This window comes from Caretta caretta, chromosome 6 (genome assembly GCF_965140235.1).
Source record: "Caretta caretta isolate rCarCar2 chromosome 6, rCarCar1.hap1, whole genome shotgun sequence".
Taxonomy (NCBI): domain Eukaryota; kingdom Metazoa; phylum Chordata; order Testudines; family Cheloniidae; genus Caretta; species Caretta caretta.
This window is the reverse complement of record NC_134211.1, coordinates 5,993,210-6,020,502: the sequence shown is the minus strand read 5'-3', so window position 1 is coordinate 6,020,502 and position 27,293 is coordinate 5,993,210. Positions and strand designations below refer to the sequence as shown.

Sequence of the window (27,293 nt, the reverse complement as noted above, 5' to 3'; positions counted from 1 at the left end):
AAGACCACTGCACCAGTCCCAGCCTTCTCTCTGGAGCTAACATCACCAGTGTTTGGGCGAAGCTTATGAGACATCAACTTTGCTGGGCTGGCCATTGTGTGTGGACCACTGATATTTGTCTTCTGAAGCAATTCTTCTTTTTTTTTTTCAACTTAGTCATGGTAAGAGGACCCACGGAGGACAGAGGAGATGCTAGAAGGACACCCTGAAAGTATATGTTAAGAAGGGAGTCATTGAACCTACAAACTGGGACGAGCTGGTTGGCAATAGACCGTAATGGTATCGCATCATACATCAAGCCATGCTTTTGGAAAAGAATCGCCTTGCTCAAGAGACTGAGAAATGGCAGAGAAGGAAGGAAAGGACACAGCATGCTCGTCAGCAGTTATGCTTTCTCCAAGCAACCACCTGTCACATATGTGGAGAAACCTATAGAGCATAGAGTGGACTCCTCCACCATCTTAAGTCTCATCAATGACTTTTCCCTGTGGCAGGCATCATCCTCGTATCAAGGGATAGCCAGTGACAAGGACTAGACCTGGTCCATTAGGCCTCATGCTCTCTGGCAGGAGCCTTAGCCAGCAAAAAAAAAAAAAAAAGATTTGTCCTAAATGGGACTCTTGCATTGGCCTCTTTAGTTAATTTTTTTAGGGTCAGCTAGCCTCTCTCATAAGAATTATTTATTTATTTGTATTACGGTAGCACCTAGAAATCCTGCTCATGGAACAGAGGGGAAGTATGAGGGTTTGAATCGTCCAGCTGTTTGGGGTGCTATGAACACAACATCAAAAGCTGGCTGGAATGAACATATATTAATGGAGGGACATTGACACTTAATGACAGGGAAGCCCAGGCTGGCTGAACATGTGAACTCAGCATGGTTTAAAGGAGGAAGACAATGGACTGAAGGAATCTGGGCCTGTGTTAAGAATAGGACTCACAGGTTCTCTCACTGGTAACTTAGAGACAGGGTGACAAGGAGAGAGGCCTCGGATTGAAGCAGAGCATGGCTCTAAGGCCATGGATCCCACCAATATGAACTGTCTTTAGCTGACCTTTCCCAGGCTAACCTAAAGACCTCCAGATGCTGTGTTCCAGTTAACTATTAGAACCTAATTTGTTTTAAAAAGTCTACTTGGTGTCGCTGCAAATACTTACTGAAGTGCATGGTGCTGTACAAAGGTAAAGTGTCTCTCTCAGGAGTCTGAATTCATTTGAACTTGCTGCAGACAGCCATGGAGTGAAACAGGGGTGGCTGGAGCCCAAAGACTGCAAATCCTGCCCTTATGAAACAGTGTGGGTCCTTGGGGTCCAGCACACTGAAGGGATTACTCCCAGGGGACTGCAGCCCAGATCCTGTGCATCCGCAATATAGGCACCGTGCAAACAACAAACAGAAAGTCCCTGTCCAAAAGAGCTTGTAATCGATCAGTGTGTATCTGTGTGTGGTTGGGTAGGTGGATGAAGTCACAGATTAAGAGATTTTAAGGCCAGAAGTGACCATTAGATCATCTAATCTATACTGAACCCCATAATTTTTGTTTGGCTAAAGCATCTTCCAGAAAGGCCTCCAGTCTGGCTTTGATTACGCCAAGAAATGGAGAATCCAACATTTTCCTTGGTTCTTTGTGTCAATGGTTAATCACCCCGACTGTTAGCAATTGGTGCCTTATTTCTAATTAGAATTCAATGGCAAAAGATTGTCTAGAAACTCCTGAATCTCATAGTGCCAATGGCCAATCCAAATATGTGCCATGTGTATATTGAGGCATTGATCAAAGACGGTACAGGGAAGGTGGTGTTTCCTTTAGTAGTATCAGATGGAATCCTGTGAGAATGAATGGGTTTGTAAAAGGAATGGAAGTGTTAGTATATTTCAGCAACTATAGGGGTGGAAGAGTCAAGGTATGTGTGTGAATGGGCATACTGGGGCATTGCAGAAAGGGAAGAGTTAAGGTTGTAAGGGCTACCCTCAGCTATGCATTTTCTGGGTTTCAGAAGCTAGAGTTTTATTCAGCTCTGTGTTCTGTGAGGAGACAACATACCACTAGGCAACATTAACTCTACATTAACATAGGTTGTTTGTTTGTTTTAAATTAGGAAAGGATTTGTTGCTAGGAATTAGTAGTCATTTAAGCAGTGGTACATATAATGTCTTACAATTTGTGTACTGAGCCAGCCAGCTGGGCCCCAACAGCCCTGCTTTGGTATACCTCCCCAGCCATGCCCCTGACCCACTCACTCCATTTCCCCCCACCTCCAACCTGGACCCCACTACTGTACCCAGGTCCTTCCCCCTACAAACAGGGAACACATCTCCTTGAAGTCTTCACTCCCTCGTAGACACATGTTTCTATAGCCATTACTTCCCCCATCTCCTATAACCTGACTCACAGGCAGTGCCTGAAACAAAGGACAGCCATGCCACAGTGGAATGGTGTTCATGGTTGCATCTCAGAATTGTTGGAGGGTAGAGTTTGTGGCAGGGCCAGTAAGAGAAATCACAGACAGGGCTTCTGTTCAAGTAGATGTACCCCATCTCTGAGAATCAGTGAGGTGTCAGAGCTTGTAATGTTCCTGTGCCAAACAGCACACTTTGGCAGGTTCAGGATGACCAGAAAATGTTCTTCCAACGTGTGTTAATAGCTTTCACATTGTCACTGTAGCCAGTGATGGTGTTAGGCACCTGCAAGCAAGGCAATTGCGGAGGACTCCGAAGCAGCAAAGGGGCCCCCTGAGAGGCAGATCCGACCTGTGAGAGCCTTCTGTTTAGTCTCCTGGACATCAGTAGCTCTGTCCTCCTCCTCACGGGGGTCCGCTGTAAGAAAAGCTTCACCCAAGCTCCCAGTGGCTCTGGCACCTGTGCTCCCCTGCCCAGTCCTGGCTGTGGGGTTCCCATGCTGACCCACCTTTGAGAACCTTCACACACCCTAGCTCAGAGCTGCAGGTGGGAGGGAAAGGGGCCACCTGGAAGCCAGGGAGAGCAAGGGCCAGAGATGCCAGGAGCCCAGGGCCAGCTGGAGCCATGTAATAGGGTTGCCTTTACAGCAGAGCTGAGAGCAGGGAGCAGGAAGGAACAGCTGATGCCCTGCAGGCCAAATGGAAGCCCCTTGCTGGCAGCTCCAGTCCCTCTGCTCCTGTGCCAGGCAGCTCTTTTCTCTCCCCTGTAGAATATCCTCTGAGCCAGCAGGTGCTGGGCTTGGACTAGTTTGGTGGTGGGTGATCAGAGGCAGGTCAGGGAGGGATGCTGGAGCCCTGAACCAGGCAGGGGAGTACAGGGGATGGAGCTGCTGGGAACCTGGGGAAGACCCAGAGATGAAGCCAGAGCAGAGTAGTGGGGCTGCCTAGACAGCAGAGTCCTCAGCTGGGGGCAGGATCTGGGCATAGGTGGGGGAGGCAGGAATGGGCTCTGGAGGAGTAACCCCCTTTCCACTGGCCCTCTCCCTGCTCCCTTACCGCTTCCATCTTCCTCCCAGTCTCAGGAAAAGGTCCTGGCATTGAGCTTTGAAGGGGTCCCCCTTGGGGCAAACACCCACCACTGATCATTCAGACACAAAGCCAAAACAGAGAAAACTGTCACAGGTCCTGGACACAAATCTCTGATACAGTTCAAATCTGGTCTCAGATATTGTAGGAGGTGTACACCAGGAATAGGGCGGAAATCATTTCCTCCCAAGGGAATCCCTGCAATGCCGGGTAGATTGTAACCTCTGAAGTCACTGATGGGATGCTGCACAGTGGGCAAAACATGATGCCAATACAGGCCATTTCTCTCCACTCAAATTAGCTTTAGTTAGCAGTCCCCATGTCCTAATATACTCCTTGCTCTCTCACAAACTTCTGCAAATGCATGATCCAGAAATAGCCCAGAATCGACACATTGGCAACCCTGGCAGTGCAAATATTTCTTTTCCATCAGCTGTCAAGATATCTGCTCTGTCAGTTCCAAGCATCCAAGATATTTGTTTTTGGAAACACCTCATCCATCTGCCCCAAGGTCAGAAAATAGACACATGTCACACCTCAGCCCGCCCCAGTGAGAAGAGTGTGTAACCGGTTCGGTCAAATAACATCATCCTTTATTGCTTCCAATGCATTTCTTACTGGCTTTCATAGACAGTGATCTCCTTTTCCATAGCCACATAATCTAACTGGATATTTCTTGGTGTTGGGGTTACCTGCTTTAGACATTCAATTCCATGCACTCATTATTCATTCTTTTACTTAAAAACACAGTCTCAGGACTCTTTTGGGTTTAACAAGTTTCATCCCACTGTTTTTCCCTCTTTGGTTACAAAGATTTACATAGGCATGATAAGGGGCCCCCGCGGGGGGGGGGAAGAGCGTCTTTGCTTCAAAGAAGAGCATTGTTTTCTCAAAGTTCTTATCACTCTCCAGCACAGACTCTTTGTCTTGTACTGGCCATTCTTATCATCTCCTTTCATAGCCTATTAGTTCAGTCCTTGTACCAGCCTGAGATAATTAGTACTTTGGCTCTGCATTTGTTACAGAGAGAAATTCAGCATAATAGTACAGCATGGAACTGGTATTCATAACCTTTTACAATACCTATATCACTCTTATATCTATCTTAGAATCATAGAATATCAGGGTTGGAAGAGACCTCAGGAGGTCATCTAGTCCAACCCCCTGCTCAAAGCATGACCAATCCCCAACTAAATCATCCCAGCCAGGGCTTTATCAAGTCTCACCTTAAAAACTATTCTAAGGAAGGAGATTCCACCACCTCCCTAGGTAACACATTCCAGTGTTTCACCACCCTCCTCGTGAAAAAGATTTTCCTAATATCCAACCTAAACCTCCCCCACTGCGACCATTACTCCTTGTCCTGTCCTCTTCTACCACTGAGAAAAGTCTAGATCCATCCTCTTTGGAACCCCCTTTCAAGTAGTTGAAAGCAGCTATCAAATGCCCCCTCATTCTTCTCTTCTGCAGAATAAACAATCCCAGTTCCCTCAGCCTCTCCTCATAAGTCATGTGTTCCAGTCCCCTCATCATTTTTGTTGCACTCCGCTGGATGTTTTCCAATTTTTCCACATCCTTCTTGTAGTGTGGGGCCCAAAACTGGACACAGTACTCCAGATGAGGCCTCACCAATGTTGAATAGAGGGGAATGATCACGTCCCTCGAACTGCTGGCAATGCCCCTACTTATACATCCCAAAATGGCATTGGCCTTCTTGGCAACAAGGGCACACTGTTGACTCATATCCAGCTTCTCGACCACTGTAACCCCTAGACCCTTTTCTGCAGAACTGCTGTCTAACCATTCGGTCCCTAGTCTGTAGCGGTGCATGGGATTCTTCCGTCCTAAGCTCAGGACTCTGCACTTGTCCTTGTTGAACCTCATCAGATTTCTTTTGGCCCAATCCTCCAATTTGTCTAGGGCCCTCTGCATCCTATCCCTACCCTCCAGCATATCTACCTCTACTCCCACTTTAGTGTCATCTGCAAACTTGCTGAGGGTGCAATCCATGGCATCCTCCAGATCATTAATGAAGATATTGAACAAAACTGGCCCAAGGACTGACCCTTGGGGTACTCCACTTGATACCGGCTGCCAACTAGACATGGAGCCATTGATCACTATCCATTGAGAACAACAATCTAGCCAGCTTTCTATCCACCTTATAGTCCATTCATCCAGCCCATACTTCTTTAACTTGCTGGCAAGAATACTGTGGGAGACCATGTCAAAAGCTTTGCTAAAGTCAAAGAACAACGCGTCCACTGCTTTCCCCTCATCCACAGAGCCAGTTATCTCGTTATGGAAGGCAATTAGATTAGTCAGGCATGACTGGCCCTTGGTGAATCCATGCTGACTGTTCCTGATCCCTTTCCTCTCCTCTAAGTGCTTCAGAATTGATTCCTTGAGGACCTGCTCCATGATTTTTCCGGGGACTGAGGTGAGGCTGACTGGCCTGCAGTTCTCAGGATCCTCCTCCTTCCCTTTTTTAAAGATGGGCACTACATTAGCCTTTTTCCAGTCATCCAGGACCTCCCCTAATCGCCATGAGTTTTCAAAGACAATGGCCAATGGCTCTGCAATCACATCCGCCAACTCCTTTAGCACTCTCGGATGCAGCAAATCCAGCCCCATGGACTTGTGCTCGTCCAGCTTTTCTAAATAGTCTCGAACCACTTCTTTCTTCACAGAGGGCTGGTCACCTCCTCCCCATGCTGTGCTGCCCAGTGCAGTAGTCTGGGAGCTGACCTTGTTCGTGAAGACAGAGGCAAAAAAAGCATTGAGTACATTAGCTTTTTCCACATCCTCTGTCACTAGGTTGCCTCCCTCAGTCAGTAAGGGGCCCACACTTTCCTTGACTTTCTTCTTGTTGCTAACATACCTGAAGAAACCCTTCTTGTTACTCTTAACATCTCTTGCTAGCTGCACCTCCAGGTGTGATTTGGCCCTCCTGATTTCATTCCTGCATCCCCGAGCAATATTTTTATACTCTTCCCTGGTCATTTATACAATCTTCCACTTCTTGTAAGCTTCTTCTTTGTGTTTAAGATCAGCAAGGATTTCACTGTTAAGCCAAGCTGGTTGCCTGCCATATTTACTATTCTTTCTACACATTGGGATGGTTTGTCCCTGTAACCTCAATAAGGTTTCTTTAAAATGCAGTCAGCTCTCCTGGACTCCTTTCCCCCTCATGTTATTCTCCCAGGGGATCCTGCCCATCAGTTCCCTGAGGTTGTCAAAGTCTGCTTTTCTGAAGTCCAGGGTCCGTATTCTGCTGCTCTCCTTTCTTCCCTGTGTCAGGATCCTGAACTCAACCATCTCATGGTCACTGCCTCCCAGGTTCCCATCCACTTTAGCTTCCCCTACTAATTCTTCCCGGTTTGTGAGCAGCAGGTCAAGAAGAGCTCTGCCCCTAGTTGATTCCTCCAGCACTTGCACCAGGAAATTGTCCCCTACAGTTTCCAAAAATTTCCTGGATTGTCTGTGCACCACTGTATTGCTCTCCCAGCAGATATCAGGGTGATTGAAGTCTCCCATGAGAACCAGGGCCTGCGATCTAGTAACTTCGATGAGTTGCTGGAAGAAAGCCTCATCCACCTCATCTCCCTGGTCTGGTGGTCTATAGCAGACTCCCACCACGACATCACCCTTGTTGCTCACGCTTCTAAACTTAATCCAGAGACTCTCAGGTTTTTCTGCAGTTTCATATCGGAGCTCTGAGCAGTCATACTGCTCCCTTACATACAGTGCAACTCCCCCACCTTTTCTGCCCTGTCTGTCCTTCCTGAACAGTTGATATCCATCCATGACAGTACTCCAGTCAGGTGAGTTATCCCACCAAGTCTCTGTTATTCCAATCACATCATAATTCCTTGACTGTGCCAGGACTTCCAGTTCTCCCTGCTTGTTTCCCAGGCTTCTTTCATTTGTGTATAGGCACTTGAGATAACTCGCTGATCGTCGCTCTTTCTCAGTATGAGGCAGGAGCCCTACCCTCTTGCGTGGTCCTGCTTGTGCTTCCTCCCGGTATCTCACTTCCCCACTTACCTGAGGGCTTTGGTCTCCTTCCCCCGGTGAACCTAGTTTAAAGCCCTCCTCTCTAGGTTAGCCAGCCTGCTTGTGAAAATGCTCTTCCCTCTCTTCGATAGGTGGAGCCCGTCTCTGCCTAGCACTTCTCCTTCTTGGAACACCATCCCATGGTCAAAGAATCCAAAGCCTTCTCTCCGACACCACCTGCATAGCCATTCTTTGACTTCCAGGATTTGATGGTCTCTACCCATGCCTTTTCCTTCTACGGGGAGGATGGACGAAAACACCACTTGCACCTCAAACTCCTTTATCCTTCTTTCCAGAGCCATCCACAGTGATCCGCTCAAGGTCATTCTCGGCAGTATCATTGGTGCCCACGTGAAGAAGCAGGAAGGGGTAGCGATCTGAGGGCTTGATGAGTCTCAGCAGTCTCTCCGTCACATCGTGAATCCTAGCTCCTGGCAAGTAGCAGACGTCTTGGTTTTCCTGGTCAGGGCGGCAGATAGATGACTCAGTCCCCCTGAGGAGACTCCCTGACCACCACCACCCGCCTCCTCCTCTTGGGAGGGGTGGTCGTGGAACCCCCATCCCTAGGACAGGGCATCTCATGCCTTCCAATCAGTGGAGTCTCCTTCTGCTCCCTTTCCTCAGATGTATCATCTAGTCCACTCTCCGCATTCGTACCATTGGAGAGAACATGAAAATGGTTGCTTACCTGTATCTGCATTGCTGGTATATGGACGCTCCCTTTTCTTCTTCTGGAGGTCACAAGCTGCCAAATTTCTTCACTGTCCTCCTGTCACTGCAGTGCAGCCTACTCTGAATCCTCAGAACATTGTGCCCGTAGAAGCATATCCTGACATCTGTCCAGGAAATCTTCAGTTTCTCTTAAGCAACGCAGGGTCGATACTTGTTTCTCCAGACCTTGAACCTTCTCTTCCAATATGGAGACCAGCTTGCACTTTGTAAAGACAAAGTCGCTTCTCTCCTGTGGAAGAGAGACAAACATGGCACATCCACTGTAGGTCACAACAGCTGAATGCTCCCCACGCATATTACCTTCCTTCTACGAGCTTCCTCAGGAGTTGTAGTAACTACTCAGAGAAGCCGTCAAGATGTAAGCCTCAGTGGGCTCTCCCCGGGCGAACTCCCAGGCAAACTCACTCTGTTAGCCGCTCTGCTGTTCGCCGTGCAGCTGGTCCGCAGCTGACTGGCTTTTTATAACAGTGAGGCCCACTCAAGGCTCACCTGGAACAAAGCACTCCCAATTCACGCTTTTCAAACCAACAATCAAGCACACGGTCAAAGTGATAATCAAGGTGGGTATCACTACAAAAAGGTTTTCTTCCCCTCCTCCCCCCCCCCGCTCTCCTGCTGGTATTAACTCATCTTAAATGATCACTCTCCTTACAGTGTATATGATAGCACCCATTGTTTCATGTTCTCTGTATATATAAATCTCCCCACTGTATATTCGAATGAATGCATCCAATGAAGTGAGCTGTAGCTCACGAAAGCTTATGCTCAAATAAATTTGTTCGTCTCTAAGGTTTCCACAATACTCCTTTTCTTTTTGCGAATACAGACGAACACGGCTGCTACTCTGACCTTTCTTAGACAGTGATATCATTTTCCATGGCCACATAATCTAACTGAATATTTCTGGATGTGGTGGGGGTGATGACTGTGCACTGCATTGCTTTTGCAACTGGACTAAACTACACGCCTCTCTAAGCCACAGTAATTCCCCAGCTGCTTTTCCCCTTCCACCTTCCTGTGCGCACCTCTTGGTTCCCTGACAATGTGGCTTTGAACTGTCAATCTGTCTCAGGCGTGTTTGAAATGTCTCATTCCATTTCTCACAGGTTGAGGAGAAGCCTCCTCCCCGCACTGGTGAAGCAGTGGCTTCTAAACCACAACCAGAACCACAGGTAAAAAAAAAGGAGCAAGTGACACTTGGGAATTCTGCAGCCATTCACTAGGTCAGCGACCCATTGCCAGCCCCAAGTGATGCAGAGAGAGGACAGGGGAGCTTCACCCCTCTTCCATCTCCTCTGATTGTCAGTGTGTGTGTGTAAGGGAGAGGTTTGTGTGTGTGTGTCAAAAGGGGTGTGAGTACAATCCTGTGGTAATTCTGGTTTTTGTGGACTCTAATAGGCAACAATTTTTCTCCAACTCTCACAGGCCCCAGACCCACCACAAAGATCTCCTGCTTCTTTGTGTGATGGCCAAAAGGGACAAGAAGGAGAAACAGAGGTAAGGAGAGGGGAACGTGCAGCGACCCATTAGCAGCCCCAATTCAGTCAAGTAAGACAAGAGAGGAGCTTTACTCCCTTTCCACCACTACCACCTCTGACCATTACTGTGAGTGTTTAAGGGAAGGGGCGTTTGTATATGAGAGAGGTTGGTCAGCATCTTGTTTGTGCCCCACCAGTCCGTGCTAGTTGGCCCAGCCCAGAAGCAGAGCTCCACCGAGTGAGGCTGCTCCAAAGAAATGCCCTGGAGAAGTAACGTCTCTGTCAAGGTTCCTTCCCCACTCTGAACTCCAGGGTACAGATGTGGGGACCTGCATGAAAACCTCCAAAGCTTACTTTTACCAGCTTAGGTTAAAACTTCCCCAAGGCACAAACTATTTTACCCTTTTGCCCTTGGACTTCCACTGCCACCACCAAACTTTATCTGGGTTCCTGAAAAAACGTAGTTTGGACACCTCTTTCCCCAAAAATCCTCCCAACCGCACCCCACTTCCTGGGGAAGGTTTGGTAAAAATCCTCACCAATTTGCATAGGTGACCACAGACCCAAACCCTTGGATCTTAGAACAATGAAAAAGCATTCAGTTTCCTTACAAGAAGACTTTTAATAGAAGTAAAAAGGAATCACCTCTGTAAAATCAGGATGGTAGATACCTTACAGGGTAATTTTAGATTCAAACATAGAGAATCCCTCTAGGCAAACCCTTAAGTTACAAAAAAGACACACAGACAGGAATATTCATTCTATCCAGCAGAGCTATTTTCTCAGCCATTTAAAGAAATCATAATCTAACACATACCTAGCTAGATTACTTACTAAATTCTAAGACTCCATTCCTGTTCTGTCTCCGGCAAAAGCATCACACAGACAGACACAGACCCTTTGTTTTTCTCCCTCTTCCCAGCTTTTGAAAGTATCTTGTCTCCTCATTGGTCATTTTGGTCAGGTGCCAGCGAGGTTACCTTTAGCTTCTGAACCCTTTACAGGTGAGAGGATTTTTCCTCTGGCCAGGAGGGATTTTAAAGGGGTTTACCCTTCCCTTTATATTTATGATAGTCTCGATTTCAGCCTCCGGCTCCTCCTCCATTAGCTGTATCCCCATGGCAACAACAGCCCCTATGAAACCACAGAGACCAATCCATCTGCCTGAAAACCTAGTAGTTCATGTGCAGCCTCCTGGTGGTATTAATGACTGTCAGGATCACATGCTCGTGGCTCCTCCATGCTTTCTCATCCCAGTTCAAAACTGGCCCTGGCATAAGTAATGGATGCCAGAAGAGGAATGGTGGGAGTTTTATTTGGATGCCCAGATCCAGAATTCCCTTAGTTCCTGGTACACATGCCTCAATGTGCCATGGCAATAGTCCCAGTTCACAGCACCATGGGAATACTGAGTGGTTCACTTGAACAAGTGAAAATCTGTGTGGACAGAAGGATTAACAAGGAAGGTACCTCTATTAGGAAGATCAAATGATGTTAAACATTTTAACATAGGAATAGGCAAGGAGGGCTACAGGCCCCACAATTTTCTCTGTAGCCCTCCTCAGCCCGCCCCACTGGGAAATGTCTGTCGCCGTCCTGGTCAAATGACATCATCATTTATTGCTTCCAGTGCCATTGTGACTGGCTTCCTTAGACAGTGATCTCCTTTTCCATAGCCACATAATATAACTGGATATTTCTATGTGTGCGCGCATCTGTTTGTGCTCGCGCACACGTGCATAACATTGCCTTTGCATCTGGACTAAACTACATGCCTCTTTAAGCCACAGTAATTCCCCAGCCGCTTTTCCTCTTCCACTTTCCTGTATGCACCTCTCAGCTCCCTAACAATGTGGGGTTGAATGTTTTCCATCTGTCCCAGGCTTGTTTGAAATGTCTCATTCCATTTCTCACAGGTTCAGGAGAAGCCTCCTCCCCGCACTGGTGAAGCAATGGCTTCTAAACCACAACCAGAACCACAGGTAAAAAAAAAAGGGGCAAGTGACACTTGGGTATTCTGCAGCTGTTCAGTAGGTCAGCGACCCATTGCCAGCCCCAGGTGAGTCAGTAAGACAAGAGGGGAGCTCTACTCCCTTTCCTTCATTATTAACTCTGACTATTACTCTGGGTATTTAAGGGAAGTGGGGTTTGGATATGAGAAAGACAGGTCAGCATCTCGTTTCTGTCCCACACAGCCCTCAATGTGCCATGGCAACAGTCCCAGGTCATAGCACCACGGGAATACTGAGTGGTTGATTTGAATAAGTGCAAAACTGTGTGGACAGAAGGATTAACCAGGAAGGTACCTCTATTAGGAAGAACAAATGATGTGAACACACTTCAGTCCGATACAGTTAAATCACTGCTCTTCATGGGAACATATTAAATCAATGTAACATCACCGTGTAGACGTGGCCTAAAATAGGATTAAGGGCTGCATTTACACCACCTCTTAATATAATGAGGCCAGAAGCAAGGCTTGTCAGGATGAGGAAATTCCCCAAAAAGGATATTAAACATGAGTATGGAGTGCAGGTGGAAGCTAGGGTAACTTATTTTCCCATCAAAATGCTATCAACAAGCAAACCTCTCCGACAATTCTGATTCTAGAGGCCTCATGGTGTTCAGATTTTGATGACAATACAGCTGCCCTGTTTTATAACTCTTGCTGAAGTTCCTGGGCAAATTAGTAAGAGCCAGTTTATTCTTTTGGTTTAGATATTAATGAATACTTTGTCTAAAACCCCACAACCTCTGGATGACATCTCTTCTTAAGTCAAGAAACAAGATATTTTTGTCTTTTTAGAATAGTTTCATTCGCCCTTTCCCCCCACTTTAACTGTTAAGCATTTTAACCTAGGAATAGTCAAGGAGGCCTACAGGCCCAAAGAGTCTGTTGTTGCTCAGGAAAATGTTCCTCTCGAGCAAGCCCTAGGTAAAGAGGGTAAGAGCAGAATTTCTGTGAGGGGTGAATTGTTGCATAGAAAAGCCCTAGGGAAAGGAATCCTCATGGAGTATTTGCAAGCAGTTTACTGCAACTGAAGGGTGTGAAAGTGATTTAATCAAGAAAGTTTCAGTTCCTAATGGCCAGAAATTTTCTGTTGTGAATGGATCCACTGACTTTCCTGTTGAAAGACCCAGTGTGGATAGCTTTGAGAAGGTCTCAGAAGAAGTGAAAGCTGTTAAGAAAGTTAAACAGTCCTATAACCAAGTGGCTGTGTTTGGCCAGCTTGTTGGGGAGAAGACCCAATCCCAGTTTGACCCTCTGTGGTTTTGGGGTGGCCAAAGGGCACGGGCCGCATAAACCTTCCCACATGCGGTCTGCGAGTGCTATCGACCATCCCCAACCTAAGGGAGGGCTTGAAACTGGAAGGGCCTGATGTAACTCCTACAAAGGAATAGGAGAGATGCTGGGGCATCCATGGGAACGTTGGTGGTTTCGAACTTCCCCAGGTCACCGGCTAAAGTGACCCCGCTCAGTTCGATCTCGAAGGGGGGAGACATGTGATGAAGTGGGACTGTTCTTAGTGGTTCCTCTGAATAGTGTGGGGGTGCCTCAGTTTCCCCTATGCAGTTCTTAAGTATCTAGGTGGTGGGATAAGGGTGTATGATCATTGCAGAGCCCTACAAGGCAGGTGTGTGCAGGGGTCTGGACACAGAGAATGGCCAACACCCTGTTTCCTGGCAACTGATGGCCTGGGCCCTTCCCCCCTGCAAGGTGAGAGCTAAAGGGTTGGAGAACAAAGGAATCAGGTGACCTCCTGGCCCGGGAAAGGGACAAAGCCCAGAGGAGGAGGGGCTGGAGAGAGTTTCAGTTTGGGGCTGGCTGGGACATGGAGTGAAGTGCAGACGTGGTTGTCTGGCTCACTTCCCCCCCAAAATGGACCCAGCTGAGCGGTCCTGTTCTCTGCACCTGCAAACTCTGTTTTAGACCATGTTCCTGTTGTCTAATAAACCTCTGTTTTACTGGCTGGCTGAGAGTCACGTCTGACTGCAGAGTTGGGGTGCAGGACCCTCTGGCTTCCCCAAGACCCCACCTGGGCGGACTCGCTGGGGGAAGCGCACGGAGGGGCAGAGGATGCTGAATGCTCCGAGGTCAGACCCAGAAAGGTGGAAGCTGTGTGAGCTTTGTGTCCTGAAGACAGGCTGCTCACAGAAAGGAGACTTCCCCAGAGTCCTGACTGGCTTCATGGGGAGCAGTTCCAGAGCATCGCCCGGGGAATCCGTGACCACCTCAGCCAGCCCTACTGGAAAGTGTCTCTAGCCGGCCCGGTCAAATGACATCATCGTTTATTACTTCCAGTGCCGTTGTTACTGGCTTCCTGTGACAGTGATCTCCTTTTCCATAGCCACATAATCCAACTGGATATTTCTATGTGTGTGGGTGTCTGTTTGCTCGCGCGCAGGTGCATTGCATTGCCTTTGCATCTGGACTAAAGTACATGCCTCTCTAAGCCACAGTCATTCCCCAGCCGCTTTTCCCCTTCCACCTTCCTGTGCGCACCTCTCAGTTCCCTAACAATGTGGCTTTGAACTTTATCAGTCTGTCTCAGTTGTGTTTGAAATGTCTCATTCCATTTCTCAAAGGTTCAGCAGAAGCCTCCTCCCCGCACTGGTGAAGCAGTGGCTTCTAAACCACAACCAGAACCACAGGTAAAAAAAAAGGGGCAAGTGACACTTGGGTATTCTGCAGCTGTTCAGTAGGTCAGTGACCCATTGCCAGCCCCAAGTGAGTCAGTAAGACAAGAGGGGAGCTCTACTCCCTTTCCATCTATATCACCTCTGACCATTCCTCTGGGTGTTTAAGGGAAGGGGGGTTTGTATAAAAGAGAGAGATGTCAACATGTCTTTCCTATCCCTCACACCCCTCAGTGTGCCATGACAATAGTCCCAGGTCATAGCACCACGAGAATACTGAGTGGTTCATTTGAATAAGTGCAAAACTGTGTGGACAGAAGGCTTAACAAGGAAGGTACCTCTATTAGGAAGACCAAATGATGTGAACACACTTCAGTCCTATATAGTTAAATCACTGTTCTTAGAGGGAACAAATTAAATCAATGTAACATCACCGTGTAGACGTGGCCTAAAATGGGATTAAGGGCTGCATTTACACAACTTCTTAGCATAATGAGATCAGAAGTAAGGCTTGTGAGGATGAGGAAAATCTCTAAAAAGGATACTGAACATGAGTGTGGAGTGCAGATGGAAGCTAGGGTATCATAGAATCATAGAATAGAATATCAGGGTTGGAAGGGACCTCAGGAGGTCATCTAGTCCAACCCCCTGCTCAAAGCAGGACCAATCCCCAATTAAATCATCCCAGCCAGGGCTTTGTCAAGCCTGACCTTATAAACTTCTAAGGAAGGAGATTCCACCACCTCCCTAGGTAACGCATTCCAGTGCTTCACCACCCTCCTAGTGAAAAGGTTTTTCCTAATATCCAACCTAAACCTCCCCCACTGCAACTTGAAACAATTACTCCTTGTTCTGTCATCTGCTACCACTGAGAAAAGATCCATCTAGATCCATCATCTTTGGAACCCCCTTTCAGATAGTTGAAAGCAGCTATCAAATGCCCCCTCATTCTTCTCTTCTGCAGAATAAACAATCCCAGTTCCCTCAGCCCCTCCTCATAAGTCATGTGTTCCAGTCCCCTCATCATTTTTGTTGCCCTCCGCTGGACTCTTTTCAATTTTTCCACTTCCTTCTTGTAGTGTGGGGCCCAAAACTGGACACAGTACTCCAGATGAGGCCTCACCAATGTTGAATAGAGGGGAATGATCACGTCCCTCGAACTGCTGGCAATGCCCCTACTTATACATCCCAAAATGGCATTGGCCTTCTTGGCAACAAGGGCACACTGTTGACTCATATCCAGCTTCTCGACCACTGTAACCCCTAGACCCTTTTCTGCAGAACTGCTGTCTAACCATTCGGTCCCTAGTCTGTAGCGGTGCATGGGATTCTTCCGTCCTAAGCTCAGGACTCTGCACTTGTCCTTGTTGAACCTCATCAGATTTCTTTTGGCCCAATCCTCCAATTTGTCTAGGGCCCTCTGCATCCTATCCCTACCCTCCAGCATATCTACCTCTACTCCCACTTTAGTGTCATCTGCAAACTTGCTGAGGGTGCAATCCATGGCATCCTCCAGATCATTAATGAAGATATTGAACAAAACTGGCCCAAGGACTGACCCTTGGGGTACTCCACTTGATACCGGCTGCCAACTAGACATGGAGCCATTGATCACTATCCATTGAGAACAACAATCTAGCCAGCTTTCTATCCACCTTATAGTCCATTCATCCAGCCCATACTTCTTTAACTTGCTGGCAAGAATACTGTGGGAGACCATGTCAAAAGCTTTGCTAAAGTCAAAGAACAACGCGTCCACTGCTTTCCCCTCATCCACAGAGCCAGTTATCTCGTTATGGAAGGCAATTAGATTAGTCAGGCATGACTGGCCCTTGGTGAATCCATGCTGACTGTTCCTGATCCCTTTCCTCTCCTCTAAGTGCTTCAGAATTGATTCCTTGAGGACCTGCTCCATGATTTTTCCGGGGACTGAGGTGAGGCTGACTGGCCTGCAGTTCTCAGGATCCTCCTCCTTCCCTTTTTTAAAGATGGGCACTACATTAGCCTTTTTCCAGTCATCCAGGACCTCCCCTAATCGCCATGAGTTTTCAAAGACAATGGCCAATGGCTCTGCAATCACATCCGCCAACTCCTTTAGCACTCTCGGATGCAGCAAATCCAGCCCCATGGACTTGTGCTCGTCCAGCTTTTCTAAATAGTCTCGAACCACTTCTTTCTTCACAGAGGGCTGGTCACCTCCTCCCCATGCTGTGCTGCCCAGTGCAGTAGTCTGGGAGCTGACCTTGTTCGTGAAGACAGAGGCAAAAAAAGCATTGAGTACATTAGCTTTTTCCATATCCTCTGTCACTAGGTTGCCTCCCTCAGTCAGTAAGGGGCCCACACTTTCCTTGACTTTCTTCTTGTTGCTAACATACCTGAAGAAACCCTTCTTGTTACTCTTAACATCTCTTGCTAGCTGCACCTCCAGGTGTGATTTGGCCTTCTTGATTTCATTCCTGCATCCCCGAGCAATATTTTTATACTCTTCCCTGGTCATTTATACAATCTTCCACTTCTTGTAAGCTTCTTCTTTGTGTTTAAGATCAGCAAGGATTTCACTGTTAAGCCAAGCTGGTTGCCTGCCATATTTACTATTCTTTCTACACATTGGGATGGTTTGTCCCTGTAACCTCAATAAGGATTCTTTAAAATACAGTCAGCTCTCCTGGACTCCTTTCCCCCTCATGTTATTCTCCCAGGGGATCCTGCCCATCAGTTCCCTGAGGGAGTCAAAGTCTGCTTTTCTGAAGTCCAGGGTCCGTATTCTGCTGCTCTCCTTTCTTCCCTGTGTCAGGATCCTGAACTCAACCATCTCATGGTCACTGCCTCCCAGGTTCCCATCCACTTTTGCTTCCCCTACTAATTCTTCCCGGTTTGTGAGCAGCAGGTCAAGAAGAGCTCTGCCCCTAGTTGATTCCTCCAGTACTTGCACCAGGAAATTGTCCCCTACACGTTCCAAAAACTTCCTGGATTGTCTGTGCACCACTGTATTGCTCTCCCAGCAGATATCAGGGTGATTGAAGTCTCCCATGAGAACCAGGGCCTGCAATCTAGTAACTTCCGTGAGTTGCTGGAAGAAAGCCTCGTCCACCTCATCCCCCTGGTCTGGTGGTCTATAGCAGACTCCCACCACGACATCACCCTTGTTGCTCACACTTCTAAACTTAATCCAGAGACACTCAGGTTTTTCTGCAGTTTCATATCGGAGCTCTGAGCAGTCATACTGCTCCCTTACATACAGTGCAACTCCCCCACCTCTTCTGCCCTGCCTGTCCTTCCTGAACAGTTGATATCCATCCATGACAGTACTCCAGTCAGGTGAGTTATCCCACCAAGTCTCTGTTATTCCAATCACATCATAATTCCTTGACTGTGCCAGGACTTCCAGTTCTCCCTGCTTGTTTCCCAGGCTTCTTGCATTTGTGTATAGGCATTTGAGATAACTCGCTGATCGTCCCTCTTTCTCAATATGAGGCAGGAGCCCTACCCTCTTGCGTGGTCCTGCTTGTGCTTCCTCCCAGTATCTCACTTCCCCACTTACCTGAGGGCTTTGGTCTCCTTCCCCCGGTGAACCTAGTTTAAAGCCCTCCTCACTAGGTTAGCCAGCCTGCTTGTGAAAATGCTCTTCCCTCTCTTCGATAGGTGGAGCCCATCTCTGCCTAGCACTCCTCCTTCTTGGAACACCATCCCATGGTCAAAGAATCCAAAGCCTTCTCTCTGACACCACCTGCATAGCCATTCGTTGACTTCCAGGGTTCGATGGTCTCTACCCAGGCCTTTTCCTTCCACGGGGAGGATGGACGAGAAGACCACTTGCACCTCAAACTTCTTTATCCTTTTTCCCAGAGCCACGTAGTCTGCAGTGATCCATGCAAGCAGTATCATTGGTGCCCACATGGAGAAGCAGGAAGGGGTAATGGTCTGAGGGCTTGATGAGTCTCGGCAGTCTCTCCGTCACATCATGAATCCTAGCTCCTGGCAAGCAGCAGACGTCTCGGTTTTCCCGGTCAGGGCGGGAGATAGATGACTCAGTCCCCCTGAGGAGAGAGTCCCCAACCACCACCACCCGCCTCCTCCTCTTGGGAGTGGTGGTCGTGGAACCCCCATCCCTAGGACAGTGCATCTCATGCCTTCCAATCGGCGGAGTCTCCTTCTGTTCCCTTCCCTCAGATGTATCATCTAGTCCACTCTCCGCATTAGTACCTGTGGAGAGAACATGAAAACGGTTACTTACCTATATCTTCATTGCTGGTACATGGACACTCCCCTTTCTTCTTCTGGAGGTCACAAGCTGCCAAATTTCTTCATTGTCCTCTTGTCCCCGCAGTGCAGCCTACTCTGAATCCTCAGAACATTGTGCCCGTAGAAGCATATCCTGACATCTGTCCAGGAAATCTTCAGTTTCTCTTAAGCAACGCAGGGTCGATACTTGTTTCTCCAGACCTTGAACCTTCTCTTCCAATATGGAGACCAGCTTGCACTTTGTACAGACAAAGTCACTTCTCTCCTGTGGAAGAAAGACAAACATGGCACATCCACTGTAGGTCACAACAGCTGAACGCTCCCCATCCATATTACCTTCCTTCTACGAGCTTCCTCAGGAGTTGTAGTAACTACTCAGAGAAGCCGTCAAGATGTAAGCCTCAGTGGGCTCTCCCCGGGCGAACTCCCAGACAAACTCCCTCTGTTAGCCGCTCTGCTGCTCGCCGCACAGCTGGTCCGCAGCTGACTGGCTTTTTATAACAGTCAGGCTCACTCAAGGCTCACCTGGAACAAAGCACTCCCAATTCACACTTTTCAAACCAACAATCAAGCACACTGTCAAACTGTCCCCACAACAGACACTCAGATACTCACCAACACAGCCTCCTTAATGCAGCCCTTAGCGAACCTCCTCTCAGGCAGATCCCAGGCAAGCTCCTCTCTGTTAGCCTCTCTGCTGTTCGCTGTTCCTTTCCCATCACAATGCCGTCAACAAGCAAACCAATCCCTCTCACAATTCTGATTCTAGAGGCCTCAACGTGTTCAGATTTTGATAACAATACAGCTACCCCGCTTTTGTAACTCTTGATGAAATTCCTGGGGAAACTATTAAGAGCCAGTATATTCTCTTGGTTTAGTTATTAATGAATAGTCTGTCTAAAACCCCACAGTCTCTGGATGACATCTTCTTCTTCAGTCAAGAAACAAGAATTTTTTGGGGCCTTTTTTAGGATAGTTTCATTCCCCCTTTCTTCCCACTTTAACTGTTAAGCATTTCAACTTAGCAGTAGGCAAGGAGGGCCAAAGCCCCCACAATTTTCTGTTTAGCTCACCTCAGCCCGCCCCACTGGGAAGAGTCTATCGCAGGCCCCGTGAAATGACAACATCGTTTATTGTTTCCAGTGCCGTTGTTCCTGGCTTCCTGAGACACTGATGTCCTTTTCCATAGCCACATAATCTAACTTGGTATTTCTGTCTGTGCGTGTGTCTTTGTATGCTCGCGCGCACTTGCATTGCATTACCTTTGCATCTGGACTAAACTACATGCTTCTCTAAGCCACAGTAATTCCCCAGCCGCTTTTCCCCTTCCAATTTCCTTGCGCTCCTCCCAGCTCCCTAACAATGTGGGGTTTAATGTTTTCCATCTGTCCCAGGCATGTTTGAAATGTCTCATTCCATTTCTCACAGGTTCAGGAGAAGCCTCCTCCCTGCACTGGTGAAGCAGTGGCTTCTAAACCACAACCAGAACCACAGGTAATAAAAGGGGCAAGTGACACTTGGGAATTCTGCAGCCGTTCAGTAGGTCAGCGACCCATTGCCAGCCCCAAGTGAGTCAGTAAGACAAGAGGGGAGCTCTACTCCCTTTCCATCTATATCACCTCTGACCATTCCTCTGGGTGTTTAAGGGAAGGGGGGTTTGGATAAGAGAGCGAGAGGTCAACATGTCTTTCCTGTCCCTCACACCCCTCAGTGTGCCGTGACAACAGTCCCAGGTCATAGCACCACTTGAATACTGAGTGGTTCATTTGAATAAGTGCAAAACTGTGTGGAAAGAAGGCTTAACAAGAATGGTACCTGAATTAGGAAGACCAAATGATGTGAATACACTTTAGTCCTATATAGTTAAATCACTGTTCTTAGAGGGAACAAATTAAATCAATGTAACATCACCGTGTAGACGTGGCCTACAATGGGATTAAGGGCTGCATTTACACCACATTTTAGCATAATGAGATCAGAAGTAAGGCTTGTGAGGATGAGGAAATTCCCCAAAAAGGATATTGAACTTGTGTATGAAGGGTTCATGTTTAGCTATTCCACCTGGAAGCAGGCAGGGCACACCTTGACTGTTTTGTAGAAGCAATGCACACATTGCTCTATCCAAGGACAAGGGCTAGATATGAACCATGAAAACTTGATTGTTGGGACAGTAACTGCGGGAGGCTTTCTTAGCCTGGGCTCAAGGCCTGAGAACCAGGGTTGTAGTAGCTAAAAGATGCAACTAAGTATATTAATCAACGTCATACATTCTTTTGTGTATCTTTTTGCTGTAGCCGTGTGTAATGCTTAGGGGGGAGAAATATAATAAAAGGAGAAGGTGGAAGGCGGGGGGCAGAACGCCCATCTCAGCTGACCAGCCTGCTTTCTTGCATAAAGCTGTGTTCTGTCTCATCATTGAACTGCCACATGTGTATCTCTAACAATTCTGATTATAGAGACCTCAAAGTGTTCAGATTTTGATGACAATACAGCTACGCCCCTTTTGTAACTCTTTCTGAAATTCCTGGGCAAACTAGTAAGAGCCAGTTTATATTCTTGGTTTAGTTATTCATGAATAGTCTATCTAAAACCCCATGATCTCTCGATGACATCTCTTCTTCAGTCATGAATAAAGTTTTTTTTTTTCTCTTTTTAAGATAGTTTCATTTCCCCTTTCTGCCCACTTTAACGGTTATGCATTTTAACATAGGAATAGGGAAAGAGGGCCAAACCCCCACAATTTTCTGTTTAGCTCACCTCAGCCCGCCCCTCTGAGAAGAGTCTGTCACCGGCCAGGTCAAATGACATAATCGTTTATTGCTTTCAGTGCCGTTGTTACTGGCTTCCTTAGACAGATATCTCCTTTTCGATAGCCACATAATCTAACTAGATATTTCTCTGTGTGCGTGTGTCTGTGTGTACTCGCACACATGGCCATTGCATTGCCTTCGCATCTGGTCTAAACTACATGCCTCTCTAAGCCAGTCATTCCCCAGCCTCTTTTCCCCTTCCAACTTCCTGTACGCACCTGTCAGCTCCCTAACCATGTGTGGTTGAACATTATCAATCTGTCTCAGGCTTATTCAAAATGTGTCATTCCATTTCTCAAAGGTTCAGCAGAAGCCTCCTCCCCGCACTGGTGAAACAGTGGCTTCTAAACCACAACCAGAACCACAGGTAAAAAAGGGTAAAGTGACACTTGGGTATTTTGCAACCTTCCACAGGTCTGCAACCCCTTTCCAGCCTCAAGTGATGCACACAGAGGAGAGGGGACCTTCACCCGTCTTCCATCTCATCTGACTGTCACTCTGTGTATTTAAGGGGAGTTGTTTGTGTGTTTGCAAAGGGGTGTGAGGAAAATCCTGTGGCGATACTGGCCTTTTTGGTAACATTTTTTTCTCCAACTCTCACAGGCCCCAGATCTGCTCCAACGATCTCCTGCTTCTTTGCATGATTGCCAGAAGGAACCAGAAAGAGAAAGAGAGGTAAGCGGAGTGGAACATGACATTGCAGCTAAGGAAATAGTGCACAGTGACAGATTTAAACTGTTGGGGCGGGTTTCATTGCTGAAGGGTCTGGATTTGGCCACTGTCAGATTACGGTGCCCCATACAATCTACCTGTAGCAGATGGCACACACAGGTATATCTTGAGAACTTTTTATTTCAAATTATGAATGTTATCTGTGTTTGGCACAGCCCATGAAAGCATGAAAACTTCAAATGCTGCTGTCTTGAGATGGGCCTGTTGTTATGGAGCCACAGAATATTCACAGAGCTTTGTTTCAGTGGAGGTTATGTGCATTTGTTCTTCTTGGCTCTCTGGATGGGTTCTCTGTGGAATCTGGAACCACTAAGTCGTGGTTAATATGAGATCAAGGCAGTTTCTGCACACACTAATGTGTGGGAGACTGGGCATGGATGCGAGTGATCTGGCTGAAATCAATTTGCATAAGGCTGAGTTGATCCTGGTACGTTGGGGAAACTGTCAAAGGAGGTGGTGAAGATGATTTCTCCCCATTGGTTGACAATGTGACCATTTGTGACCTGTGTTGCATTTCGGTTATATGATTGTGCCCCTAGCTGCTCTTAGCTGGTGACTTAGTAGAAGGGCCGAGGGATGCATCTGACTCTGTCCAGGATTTTGTGAATGTTTCATTCGGATGCAGAACGCACTCCCATGGTCTGTGCCTTTGTCACCTCCAGACTGGGTAACTGCAACCTGCTCTTGATGTGGCTGCATCCTAAATCAAGCTAGAATTTTAAGGTGGTGTGAATGTGGGAATCAGATTATTAAGCAGTGCTGCCTGGGGCACTGCACTGCCTTCGGTTTCTGGTTTGACTATAAGGTGCTGGTTTTCACCGATAAAGCCAAGAAATGCTTGGGACTTTGCTGCCTGAGGCATTCCCTCATGCTGTGCTACCATAGCTGCGCTCAGAGGTGGCACTGAAGCTGGAGTTCCCTTCAATTTAAAAGAGAGAGAGTTACTGGCAGGAGGCACTGCAAGAGGTGACCTGAGCTCTGGAACAAGTCCCCCCTCCTCGAGCTGAAACAGTTTAATCCAGTGGTGGGCAAACTACAGCCCGCAGGCCAGATCCGGCCCGTGAGCCATTTTAAGCCGGTCTTCAGGCCGCACCACGCGGCTCAGCCCTGCTCTGACGCTTCAGCCTGGGTGCTGGGTTGGAGGCTACACCACGCGACTACCATAAGCCACGGCATGGCCCTGCTCCGGCTCCTACGTGCTCCAATGGGAGCTTCAGGGGCAGTGCCTGCACATGGGGCAGCTTGGAGAGCCGCCTGGCCGCGCCTCTGTGTAGGAGCCGGAGAAAGGACATGCCACTGCTTCCAGGAGCCGCTTGAGGTAAGTGCCGTTTGGAGTCTGCACCCCTGAGCCTCTCCCAATGCCCCAACCTCCTGCCCCAGCCCTGATCCCTCTCCTGCTCTCCAAAACCCTCAATCCCAGCCTGAAGCACCCTTCTGCACCCCAAACCTCTCATCACCAGCCGCACCCCAGAGCCCGCACCCCCAGCCGGAACTTGCACCCCTTCCCGCACCTCTTCTCCAGCCTTGATCCCCCTCCCGCCCTTTGAACACCTCGCTCCCAGCCCAGAGCACCCTCCTACACCCCAAACTTCTCATCCCTAGCCCCACCCCAGAGTCCGTATGCCCTCCCGCACCTCAACCCCAATTTTGTGAGCGTTCATGGCAATTTCTATTCCCCGATGTGGCCCTCGGGCCAAAAAGTTTGCCCACCCCTGTTCATCTGTTGATCTTTTGGGCATGTTGCTAATGGTCTCTCTTTGCAAAGACTTTTGGAAAGGAGGAGTCTTGGTGGAGATGAAGGATGTGAAGTTTTGAGGGAGTCTGAGTTGGGGGTTGAGCCATGTGGAGAGGAGCTATGCTTGTTAGCTGCTGATCTTACTGTTTCTCTCTGTCACCCCATGTTAAAGGTGCAGATTTTAAAGATGGACCTTTCTATTCATGTTTTTTTTTAATTGAAATTGTCATAAATATAAAGGGAATGGTAACCATCTTTATGTATACAGTGCTATAAAATCCCTCCTGGCCAGAGGCAAAACCCTTTCACCTGTAAAGGGTTAAGAAGCTCAGGTAACCTCGCTGACACCTGACCCAAATGACCAATGAGGGGACAAGATACTTTCAAATCCGGGGGGGGGGGGGGAAGGCTTTTGTCTGTCTGTGTGATACCTTTGCCGGGAACAGATCAAGGATGCAAGCCCTTCACTCCTGTAAAGTTAGTAAGTAATCTAGCTAGAAAATGCATTAGGTTTTTCTTTGTTTTGGCTTGTAAATTAGCTGTGCTGGAGTAAATGTGTATTCCTATTTTCTGTCTTTTTGTAACTTAATGTTTTGCCTTGAGGGATTCTTTATGTTTTGAATCTGACTGCCTGTGATATTATCGTCCATTCCAATCTTACAGAGTGTTTCTTTTATCTTTGTTTTGTTCTTCTAATAAAATTCTGTTTTTTAAGAATCTGATTGGGTTTTTAGGGTCCTAAGAAATCCAAGTTTGTCTGTGCTTAACTTGTTTATTCTCAAGCCTCCCCAGGAAAGGGAGTGTAAGGGCTTGGGGGGATTGCTGGGGAAGAGCAGCTCCAATTGTCCAAATTTTCCCTGGTTTTTTGTTAAAGCACTTGGTGGTGGCAGAATACCCTAGTCTAAGGGCAAGATTTTGTGCCTTGGGGAAGTTTTTAACCTAAGCTGGTAGAAATAAGCTTGGGGGTCTTTCATGTGGGTCCCCACATCTGTACCCCAGAGTTCAGAGTGGGAAAGGAACCCTGACAGAAATAAAGATATGCAGTTCAATGATTGATTATTATTCTTTATCTTTGCTTTTCAAACACAGGTTAAAGAAAATCTTAGCAAAGAAAAAACAGGATAATAGTGGAGATACTTCAAGAATTTAATTGATTTTACCAGAACAAAGTTAATGTGTGTGTCTATTATTCCCCAAATTGTGTTGAAGTTGTACTGCCCCAGCTTCTCTCAATACAGGAGCATTGTTCAGGGATTTGCATGATCACTATATGACTGTTTTTACCATGGTTGGCTAATTTAAAAAGAATCTCAACCATCATAATTCACAACAAAAAAGCCAACCACCAGGATGCTGCATAATAGAGGATTTAAAATATTTACCTCATTCTTATAGACTAGATATTAAACTATTGGTAGTAGTTGTATGATTATTGCTATTACAATATGCATTATGTGCAATTCAGTAGCACCTAGAAGTCCCAGTCATGGACTAGGACACCATTGTGCTAGACATTGTACAAACACAGATCAAAAAGACAGTCCCTCCCCCAGAGAGCTTCCAATCTAAGTATAAGACAAGAGACAACAAATGAACACAGAGAGATGGGGACTACAAGGAAATAATTAGGCAGTATGGTCAGCATGCGGTGGCTCTGCAACAGTTTATGGATAGTGCCTCTCAAGCATGGGAGGCAGCACGGAGGTGCTTGTTTGAAAATTTAACAAGTGGGTGACAGGATGGGATCATAGGCCAATTGGAAGTGTGAGTCGACTGTTTGATACTGAATGAGAGGTGATAGGTAGGGTGGGGATAGGCCATGAAAGGCCTTGGAAGTAAAGTCAATCAGTTTATGTTCAGTGTGATAGAAAATGGGGAGCCAGTGAAGGGACTCAAACAGAGGGTCGACATGGCCAAAGTAACGGGCTAGCATTCTGAATGGAGATGAGTGGGCCAAGATTGCATTTGTTAGGGCCAGAGAGAAGGATGTTGCAGTAATCAAGATGTAAGATGTTGGGAGCCTGGATGAGCATTTTAGCTGTGGATGGAGAGGAAAGGCCTATCTTGAAAATGTTCTGCAGAAAGAACCAGTAAGATTTAGATATAGCCTGGATGTGAGGACTTAGCCCTGGTCTACACGGGGGGGGGCTGGGGGGAGATCGACCTAAGATATGGAACTTCAGCTACGGGAATAGCGTAGCTGAAGTCGACGTATTTAGGTTGACTTACTGCAGCGTCTTCACGGCGCTGAGTTGACTGCTGCCGCTCCCCCATCGACTCCGCCTGCACCTCTCGCGGCAGTGGAGTTCCGGAGTCAATGCGAGAGCGCTCGGGGATCGATTTATTGCATCTAGACTCGACGCGATAAATCAACCCCCAATAGATCGATCGCTACCCGCCGATGCGGCGGGTAGCGTAGACCTGCCCTCAGAGAGTGATCTGAGCTGAAGATAGTATGTGCTTGAGTGACTGGCAGGAGGGGGCAATATCCACAGTGGTTGAGAAAAGGGGGTGGGAGGAGGCTTGAGGGGGAAGATTAGGAGCTCTGTTTTAGCCCTGTTGAGATTAAGCTGATGGCTAGACATCCACAAGGAGATGTCAGAGGCTGAGATTTCAGTCTTGACAGAAGGAGAGGGTAGATCTGTGAGTCGGCAGCACAGAGACAGTATTTGAATTTGTAGATGGACCATTGTTTTTGTGTGGTGCAGCAGAGGGATGCTAGGGTGGCAGGGCCCACTGGTGTGATCTGAGGTAGCAGGAGGTGCTCTGGGTGATACCTGCTGAGATGGGCCCATTAGTTTGATCCAGTGTATCAATTCCTATCTTCCTGTTCTGAATCTGCCAGGGTACTGCCCCTCTGAACTCCCATCCCTGCACTTTCAACAGACATGCACGTGTCAATTTCTGATCCCGGCCCACCCGGTAACCCCATCTGGCTCAGGGAACTAATGCAGTTTTAAAAAGAATTACTGTTGAGTGGGATGGGGGAAGGGAGATGTAGGCTTCTTCTGGGAGTGCAAGGAAGCTGTGGTGGGAGCAGATATTGAGGAGGCTGTAGTTAGCTGGGGTGCCAGGGTGAGGAGGAGGGATAAAATGAGATAACCGTGCTTGTTGTGGGTATTTGTCTGTTGTGGGCAATCTGCAGCCCGGGGGCCGCACACGGCTCGTCAGGGTAATCCACTGGCGGGCCGCAAGATGGTTCGTTTACATTGACTGTCTGCAGGCACGGCCCCCTACAGCTCCCTGTGGCCATGGTTCACCATTCCTACCAGCGGATTACCCTGACAAGCCGCATGTGGCCCGTGGGCTGCAGGCTGCCCACCACTGGTATATGTACACTTGAGGCAGCCACCATTCAGAATAGAGGAATGTAAGTAACCAGCC

The 27,293-nt window shown here is 47.6% G+C and overlaps 1 protein-coding gene across 1 annotated transcript in view; it reads left to right on the top strand.

Moving 5' to 3' along the window:
• LOC125638749 (RING finger protein 112) overlaps positions 1-27,293 on the top strand; it is a gene marked incomplete at its 5' end in the record, with an annotated part of 76,530 nt that overhangs the window by 24,764 nt on the left and 24,473 nt on the right. The window contains 3 exons of the mRNA XM_075129068.1: positions 20,061-20,126; positions 21,744-21,809; positions 22,046-22,117. Coding sequence (XP_074985169.1) covers positions 20,061-20,126; positions 21,744-21,809; positions 22,046-22,117 — 204 coding nt within the window. The remainder of the gene's footprint in view (positions 1-20,060; positions 20,127-21,743; positions 21,810-22,045; positions 22,118-27,293) is intronic.